Raw genomic sequence first — 10,076 nt, 5'->3', positions numbered from 1 at the left:
GGGGTCTCAGGGAATCAACAGGGCGGAGCAAGCAGCTATGTCTGATCCTCAGCCCTGCCCTAAGGGGCCCCGCGTCTCAGTCTCCCGGTAATCGCTGCAAGCACCTCTGAGAGAAAGCCGCCCTCGAGTTCCGAGTTCTGCCCGCTGCCTGACAGTCCAGTTTCTCCCCGTATGAGTCTAGGTCCCCAGAGACTCACCCGGAAGAGTAGTTCAGAGCAGTCCGGGGCTTGTGACTCCCTCTTGATTCAAAAAGACAGCCGTGTCCTCAGTTGCCAGCCCTTGCACCTCTGAATCTCACACCCGGAACTGGAGTTCAGAGCAGTCCGGGGCTTGTGACTCCCTCTTGATTCAAAAAGACAGCCGTGTCCTCAGTTGCCAGCCCTTGCACCTCCTCTGAATCTCAGTGTGCTTTTCTCTTTCCTTCTAGTTGTAGAATTTCCACTCAGCCAGCCTTCCTGTGGCTCTGGATGATGTCCATTTTGTCTTTTAGTTGTATTTTTTAATTTGTTGTGGGAGGCAGCAATTTCCGGTGTTTACCTATGCCGCCATCTTGGTTTCGGTCCCTGCTTTAAGGAGTTTATTGTGTAGAAGGAAATAGTAGGAAGGCATTAAGCTAGTAATTCTGGAACAGGGTGAAGTAAATACCCAGTGCAAATATAGTTCATAGGTGGGCTCTTTGTCTTGGTAGAACATGGAAAGCAGCAAAGAAAATGCTAGAAGTAAATCCAAACCTCAGACCTAAATGTGGGGAAGATGTGATTCTGGGAAGGGAAGGAAGACTGTAAACCAAAGACTTCGAGTGTATGGGTTTGTCCTTTTAAATGACCATTTTAGCCCTGACCAGTTTCGTTTAGTGGATAGAGCGTCGGCCTGCGGACTCAAGGGTCCCAGGTTCGATTCCAGGCAAGGGCATGTACCTTGGTTGCGGGCACATCCCCATTAGGGGGTGTGCAGGAGGCAGCTGATTGATGTTTCTCTCTCATCGATGTTTCTAGCTCTCTATCCCTCTCCCTTCCTCTCTGTAAAAAATCAATAAAAATATATTTTTTAAAGATTTTTTAAAAAATGAGCATTTTAGCTGCAGCATGGAGATTTATTGCAAAGGGAGTAAGATTGGAGGCTAATCTTAAGTAGTTAGGAGACAGCTATATAGTCCTACCCAGTAAAAGACGAAGCAAGAGAAATAGAGATAAGCTGCCTGAGATACTTATCCTTTAAGAGTCAACACAATGTCACCTCTCTAATGCTTTTTCCTTTTGCCTTGTCTCATCACCTCCCCTCCTCCAAATATTTGCCCTCTAACCCCTTCAATAACAATATATCGTTTAGCTCTTGATTCATGTATATTTCTCCCTTTCCTACTATTTTATTAGAGCTCCTTGAGATCAAGGAAACTTTTTTTTTAATATATTTCTTTAATGATTTCAGAGAGAAAGGAAGAGGGAGAGATAGAGGCATCAATGATGAGAGAATCGTTGATCTGCTGCCTCCTGCACACACACACCCCTACTGGGGATCAAGCCTGCAACCCAAGCATGTGCCCTTGGCCACAATCGAACCTGGAACCCTTCAGTCCGCAGGCCGACACTCTATCCACTGAGCCCAACTGGCTAGGGCAAAACTATTTCTTACACAGGTGTAAGCAAGCATTTGGATGAATGAGAGTACTCAAGTCTCACCTAATAGTGTTTTGTTTTTGTTTTTGTTAATAGTGTTTTTAAGTACCATAAACTCTTCATTGTTTTAATTGTAGACTTTTGGGCATAAAAACAGAAACTCCAAGTACTGTCTCAACAAATGCAAGTACACCGCAATCAGTGAGCAACGTGGTTCATTATCTGGCAATGGCACTCTTTCAAATAGAGCAAGGCATTGAGCGGCGTTTTCTCAAAGCTCCACTTGGTAAGTATCTGTTTTTAATTCAAAATACTAGTTATCTTTTAAATGATTTTGAAATTGCCCTTTAATTAATAGAACTTCATTGGCTAACGTAATGAGTTTAATTTATTTGAAAAATTTGAGATTGTATTTTCATTTTAATACATGAGTTCTTTCAGATGAGATTTATTTTTTAAATCTTAAAAAATATTATGAAATACCATTTTTAAAAATTTATTCTAGGTATTTAATAAATGTCTTTTTAACTATTTCTGTCAATATCTTCTTTTGTGAAACCTTAATCAGAAGTAAGATTACCACAACCTATGATTAACCAGACTCTGAAGAATCAAAGATTGTACATAAATTTTTTGTTCATTTTTAAAAACAGAACTCCAAAGAAGCTACTTAAATTTCCACCATTAAGGGTATGGTTTAATAATGTGGATCACTAACCTGAACACTATATTAGAAGTGCTAGATCAGAAATACCAAATGTTGCCCAGCCAGTGTGCCTCAGTGGTTGAGCATCAGTCGACCCATGAACCAGGAGGTCACAGTTTGATTCCCGGTCTGGGCACATACCCAGGTTGTGGCCTCAATCCCCAGATGGGGGCGTGAAGGAGCAGCCAATCAAAGATTCTTTCTCATCATTGATGTTTCTATCTCTCTCTCCCTCTTCCTTCCTCTCTAAAGTCAAAAAATATATTTTTTTAAAAAAAGAAAGAGCCTTGACCAGTTTGGCTCAGAGTGTTGGCTTGTGGACTGAAGAGTCCCGGGTTCGATTCCAGTCAAGGGCATGTACCTTGATTGCGGGCACATCCCTGGTAGGGGGTGTGCAGGAGGCAGCTGATCGATGTTTCTAGCTCTCTATCTCTCTCCCTTCCTCTCTGTAAAAAATCAATAAAATATATTTTTTAAAAAGTAGAAAATAAGCCTTATTTAAGAAAAAAAAAAAGAAAAAGAAAGAAAGAAAGAAAGAAAGAAAGAAAGAAAGAAAGAAAGAAAGAAAGAAAGAAAGAAAGAAAGAAAGAAAGAAAGAAAGAAAGAAAGAAAGAAAGAAAGAAAGACCAAGTGTTAAATGGTACATAGATGAGGAAATGTTCTATAATTTATTATTAGAATTATAGAAATAATAATATCTGGATCATATTTCAGCAGTTTATTAAATTAATGTGCTTTCAGGGACTAGTAATTAAGGAACATAATCATTGTGTCTTTAGGAAAACATGTTTCAAGTTTCAAATCAATTTTCTGTCATACTCTACTTCCCTGAAATGTTGAATTAACTTACAATTCATCATATCGAGATAGATTTTTTAAAAATCTATTGTTATAGATTTCAGAGATAAAGGGAGAGGGAGAGAGAGAGAAACATCAGTGATGAGAGAGAATCATTGATTGGCTCTCTCCTGGACGCCCCCTACTGGAGTTGAGCCTGCAACCCCGGCATGTGCCCTTGGCCAGAATCAAGCCCAGGACCCTTCAGTCCATAGGCCAACACTCTATCCACTAATCCAAACCAGCTAGGGCTCGAGATAGCTTATATCTCAATAATAGGTACTAGAAGAAACAATTCTTTAAAACCATCTCTTTTTGGTCTCCTATTGAAAGAGCAACTTGAATAGACTAAAATCTTTTAAAATGTTGTTATTACTTGTTGAGTAGTAAGAACAAAGTTTTATAAACAGATGGTGCTATCAGAGCAATTTCAGAATGTGAATATATTTGTAAAGTGTCTATTTTTAAGTTGAAGAGCTTCTGGCCAGTATCTCATTGTTCTGATGAACTTACTCATATTTTTTATAAATTGGTAATTCTACCATGAGCTTAATAACACACTTTTCACATTGAAAGTAACATTTGTAAGAAATAAAATACATATGATCACAGCTCACAAAGATATCAGAGTTTGTATTTACTACATCACTGTTATTTCCCAGTTTTCAGTATTTCTCAATATTTTCTGTCTAAATCAAATTACATGTACAAGGGGTCTCTCTGTATTATTTCTTACAACCACATATTGAAGCTGTAATTACTTCAGTTAAAATTCCAATTAAAAGTTATTTGTAAATTACGTAGCTCTTATAAAGGTAAGATGCTACTACTACTCATTAATCCTATGATTCCAAAAGGGGCAAAGGGTAAAATACAATTCTGCTGATTTTTACATTTCTGAAATTTCCATCAGTTAAATTTTATAAGTTCAAGAGGAAAAAAATCAAATTAATTATTTAGTGTATCTGTATTTTCATCCAGTACATCTTATTAACTATTTAGACAAAGGAAAAAAATTAACATGGGAAGATGTTGCAACATATATCTGGTAGCTATATTAGAGCTATAAAGTTCTTAAATGCTGGTTTGTATATGGCAGTATTAGAACATTCATTTCATCCCAAAAGATATTTTTAAAACAATTTTAATTTGGAATTTTAAAATTCTATGTAATGAAAGCGTAGTATGCAAATTGTCCCCTCGAACTGGATTTCGACCAAGGGGCTGGGCCAGCTGGGGGAAGGGAGGAAGTACCAGGCCGGCAGATGGCAGCCGCTAGGGACCTTGCCAGTGCATGAATTTCATGCACTGGGCCTCTGGTAAGTAAAATAAAAAAGGTCAACTTACCTTACTTATTTTGGTGGTATATGTTGGTCAAAGCCAGATATTGGTCATTTATCATATGGATGTTACCATTGCTGCCCGCTAAAAAGTTAATAGTAAAACTGATGTCTGTAGCTCTTTATTTTATGTTTGTCTTTGAGGGGTTTGTTTTGAATGGGACAACAGGAAATGGAGGCAGCAATGGGTTTTAAGATAGCCTGAATATTTGGAGCAAGGTAATAAAGACTATCATTCAGGAGAGAAAAGGGGGTTCCACTTTATAAATGTTTGAGTAGAATATAAAAATTTTCCATTCTTGATAATTTTTCAACATAGCAAATTAACTATAGTAGGAATTTTCCCAGTTTAGCTTCAGATATTATTTCAGTTTCTTGATGTATGTGTGTGTGTGTGTGTGTGTGTGTGTGTGAATATATATATATATATTTTTTTTTTTTTCAGAGAGGAAGGGAAAAGGAGAGATAGAAACATCAATGATGAGAAAGAATCATTGATTGGCTGTCTCCTGCATGCCCTACACTAGAGATTGACCCCGCACCCCAGGCATGTGCCCTGACCAGGAATCAAACCGTGACCTCCTGGTTCATGGGTCCACCAACGCTCAACCACTGAGCCATGCCAGCCTGGCTATTTCAGTTTCTTAAGGAAGCAAATAAGAAATAAAAATTCTACTTATGTTCTATCTTCCCTAATATGTCCTTTTTACTCTAGGGATTAATCACATGGATAAAACTATGCTTGGGAATATCATCATATTTCAATTATTTTATGTAAGATTTGTGAAAACCATTTAGGTTAATAATTGTATCATTTATAAAATCATGTTTATGGTTAAACCCTTAAGCTATGAAAAATCTTCAAACTATCAATTTGAAATTAGGTAACACAGAAATAAATAAAGATCAAAAGGGAGATAGAAAAATAAAGAACCAAAAAAAGAGAGAGGAAGATCAATCTAGTTCTTTAACTTTTTAAAGAACTTTGTCTTTTTTAAATAATTATGACTTCACTTCCTGTATTGCTAAATACTGGTTTGCTTATTTAGCTTTTAAAGGAAAACCTTGGTTCTGATATTTTGGAAGGGAATATCATCTTCCTAACATTTTCCTTTCTACATTTCACACCTTGGCTGATCAAACTCTTCTAAGTTTGTTTATAAAAAGTTAACATTGGTGACTCTTAGCATACTTGGATATTAGTGAAAAGATTGAAGAGGTATGGATTGCAGGATTTACAGGTTAGGAGTTTTTGTTGTTTGGATTTCCTAGAGTGGCAGTTAACAGTATAAAATCTCTCAGTGTAATAGTAGATCATATGACTCTAACAATATTTTATGTTAGTTAAATACTTTCATTTAGTAATTTCTTGAGGAATGTACCTGTGCTAGCATAACGGAAGATAAAAGAAAAACGAGACATTTCTGCCTGTGAGCATTGTATAATCTGAAGAAGAAGCAAGGCTGAAGATAAACAATTAAGAGGAAAATTGAATCAATTGTACATTACTGTGTTTACCCTTGTTTGAATGCTATATAAAAATAGAAAAATATAGACAACCATTTATATTTATTTTATATTTAGAATAGTTGAAAGTTGGTAGGAATAGGTGGGATAAAAATTGGACCTTGAGCTTGTTTAATTTTCTTAAAGCACCTCTTTGATCAAAACCCAGTGTTTCACCAACATTTGAGTTAAAAATAAAAGCCATTCGATAGAACCAAGATGGCAGCATAGGTAAATGCCTATTATTACTGCATCCCACAACCACATCAAACTTACAACTAAAATACAGAACAACTGTCATCCAGAACAGCCGGAAAGATGGCTGAATGGAAGTCCTACAACTAAAGAAGAAAACACACTTAGACTACTAGAAGGGACGGAAACTCGGAGGCTGGTCCAGCACCTGGGTGTGCCACTTTTTTAATCGGGAGGGAGATCGCCTCTGTGGAGGCTCCCGGAGGAGTGAAGGGTCCCAGCCCCACCAGACCACCAAGCCAGGGTTCCAGAGCTGGGGAAAGAAGTCCCTATAGGCAGTAAGAACTACGGACTCTAAAAACCAGTGTGGATTGGATCTGAGTAACACACAGGCTACTAGAGACCCAGCTGCTCCTCTTAAAAGGCTGGCACCCCAAACTGAACTTACAAGCTCCCACTTTCTCTGTGCTCCAGTGCCAGGTGAGGCTCTGGGGGACCCAGACACATACAGGAAGAAACTGGATGGTCTGGCATTGGGGCAGGAACTCGGGGGCAGCTTTCTTCCAGATGGAAGTGCTCACAGTGGTCATCGTCCTGTGCTGGGACCTCCCAGGTGTAAGGCTGACTGGCAGCCATTTCTGTTTGCTTCCCCCTGGTGATTCCCTCAGATCCCCCCCTACCCAATTTACAACCCCACCCAAGCTGAGCGCAGCAGCTTTTGCATATGAATGGTCTGTCCTTTCTCAGGCTAAAACTCTGTCAAACAAGCTGCAGCTGGGTCAGGAAGCCCCAAACCTATCAATAAAAGGCCCAAGACCCAGCACCAGAACCAGCCTGCCTTGATTCAGAGCTGGGCCTCAACTGGACACTTCCAAGCCCAATACAAAGAGGAGAAATCTGCAGATCTCTCTGTAGCTCCTGCTGGGTGGCCCCAGGCAGTGGCTAACCTTACACCTCCATGGAGACCAAGAGCCAGTGTACCCAGTGGTCTGAGTGAGACCACACCGGACTACAACTCTTCACATCCGTAAGTGACACAGTCCAGGGGCAGACTCAGTGAGCACCAAAGCCCCACTGAAGCAAGTCCTGCCCCATAAGGGTTTCTCCTGCATAGCAGCTCTACCATTGTAGGCACAGCTGGTCCTCATGGCCAATTCGCCTGGAGGTCAATTCCTCCCAGTGATACCAACAACAATCAAGGTTCAACTACAACAAGACTGTGCACACAGCCCACAAAGGGGTGCACTAAGAGTGCTTACCACCTCAGGTGATTGGGGAGGCTGAGCCAGTGGGCCCTATAGGACACCTACGACACAAGGCCACTCTATCAACTCAAGGAGACTTAAGCAGCTACCCAATACATTGAAACAAACACAGGGAAGCAGCCAAAATGCGGAGACAAAGAAATGTGTCACAAATGAAAGAAATGGAAGGAAGCAAACTACTGGATATAGAGCTCAAAATCACAGTTATAAGATTACTCAAGAATCTTCTAGAAACCTCCAAGGGATTTAGTGAGACCTTCAAGGATCTTAATGAGAATGCCAAAAAAATGGAAAAGAACCAGTCGGAAATTAAGCATACACTGACTAAAATAAAGAATAATATACAGGGATTCAACAGTAGACTAGAGGATTCCAAGAATCAAATCAATGATTTGAAATACAAGGAAGCAAAAAACACCCAACCAGAAGAGCAAAAAGAAAAACGATTCCAAAAATATGAAGATAGTGTAAGGAGCCTCTGAGACAACTTCAAGCGTACCAACATCCGCTTTATGGGGGTGCCAGAAGAGAGAGAGCAAGATATTGAAAACCACCCTGACTGGTTTGGCTCAGAGGATGGAGCGTCGGCCTGCGGACTGAAAGGTCCCAGGTTCGATTCTAGTCAAGGGCATGTACCTTGGTGTGGGCACATCCCCAGTGTGGGGTGTGCAGGAGACAGCTGATGGATGTTTCTCTCTCATCGATGTTTCTGTCTATCCTTCTCCCTTCCTCTCTGTAAAAATAAATAAAATATATATATTTTTTTAAAAAGATATTGAAAACCTATTTGAAAAAATAATGACAGAAAACTTCCCCTACCTGGTGAAAGAAATAGACTTACAAGTCCAGGAAGCACAGAGAACCCCAAACAAGAGGAATCCAAAGAAGACCCCTCCAAGACACATCCTAATTAAAATGCCAAGGGCAAAAGACAAAGAGAGAATCTTAAAAGCAGCAAGAGTTACCTACAAGGGAGTGCCCATATGACTGTTGGCTGATTTCTCAACAGAAACTATGCAGGCCAGAAGGGAGTGGCAAGAAATATTCAAAGTGATGAACAGCAAGAACTTACAACCAAGATTACTCTATCCAGCAAAGCTGTCATTTAGAATTGAACATCAGATAAAGAGCTTTACAGACAAGAAAAAGCTAAAGGAGTTCTTCACCACCAAACCAGTATTATATAAAATGCTGAAGGGTATTCTTTAAGAAGAGGAAGAAGAAGAAAACGGTAAAGATAAAAAATATGAACAACAAAGTAACAACAAATACATATCTATCAACAATTGAATCTAAAAATCAAATGAATAAAAATCTGATGAACAGAATAAAATGGTGAATGAAATAGAATCAGGGGCATGGAAATGGAACAGACTGAGGATTCTCAGAGGGAAAGGGGTGTGGGGGGCGTGGGAGAAGAGATTAGACAAAGATCTTATGTGCATGTGTGCATTACCTATGGACACAAGACAATAGGGTGGCGAGAGCCTGGGATGCGGTGGGAACCAGATGGGGTGGAGCAATGAGGGGGGAAAACGAGGGACATCTGTATTAATCTCAATGATAAAGATTACTTTTTAAAAAATACCCTTAAATTAATTAATAATAAAAACCATTCAAATTAATTTTCAAGGATTCAAAATATCTTCATAATTTGTCTTTTTCTTCAACTCTTCCACATTGGCCTCTGCAAGCTTATTTCTTGCCATTACCAATAACAATGCACTCTGATTTATCCAGAAAGATTTCTTCAAGATCGTTGAATTAGCAGTTCTTATTGTTGCCTTCCTTGGAAGTCCCACTCAGGCTAGACTTTTCATGAAGCCTTCTATCAAAAACCAAGATAAATAGAAAGCACAATATGAGCCTGGCCTGTGTGGCTCAGTCGTTGTGTGTCGACCCATGCACCAGGAGGTCCCGGTTCAATTCCCCATTAGGGCACATGCCCAGGTTGTAGGCTCGATCCCCAGCAGGGGGACATTCATGAGGCATAGGATGGATGATTCTCATCATTGATGTTTCTATCTCTCTTTCTCTCTCTCTAAAAATTAATTTTAAAACATTTGTTAAAAGAAAGCACAAAGTGAGAGGGTGGAAATAAGTCAAATGAACTATATTGCATTTTTTCCCACCTTACTAATATTTCTCTTTAGCTTTGTCTGAGGAGCCGTTAGAACCATCCATTTTTTTCCTCTCCCATTGAGTGATTAATCTCTTACTTGTAGAAGTTCTGGTTCTTTTTCAGACTGCTTATTTACTCATGTTTTCAAATGTTTATTTCTTAAAACATATACAGCTATTTTATATTCTGTTTGTAATTCTAATATCTCAAGTCTTTATGGGTCAGATTCTGCTGACTCTTGCTTATAGTGTTTTGTTTCTCTATAGCCTTGTGGGTTTTGACTATAGCTCTCATTCCTCAGAACTTTATGGATATTTCTTCAGAGTGAATTTGCAAAGATTTGTACTTGTTTCTACCATTCACCTGAGATCACTACCAACCCTGAACCTCTATAAAATCTTAGCTTGTGGTTTTTCAGGTTTTAAACCTGTTCGAGGCTCTGCTTATAGTTACATATTCTTATGGTATCTTTTTATTTTTTTTCCGAAG

At 39.1% G+C, this 10,076-nt stretch overlaps 1 protein-coding gene across 1 annotated transcript in view; it reads left to right on the top strand.

The window, feature by feature from the left end:
* Nucleotides 1-10,076, top strand: part of BAZ1A (bromodomain adjacent to zinc finger domain, 1A) — a 106,474-nt gene that overhangs the window by 83,816 nt on the left and 12,582 nt on the right. Inside the window, 1 exon segment of the mRNA XM_014538620.1 lies at nt 1,754-1,902. Coding sequence (XP_014394106.1) covers nt 1,754-1,902 — 149 coding nt within the window.

Source organism: Myotis brandtii, unplaced genomic scaffold, assembly GCF_000412655.1.
Source record: "Myotis brandtii unplaced genomic scaffold, ASM41265v1 scaffold194, whole genome shotgun sequence".
Classification (NCBI taxonomy): Eukaryota; Metazoa; Chordata; class Mammalia; order Chiroptera; family Vespertilionidae; genus Myotis; species Myotis brandtii.
This window is presented reverse-complemented; position numbering and strand designations above follow the sequence as displayed.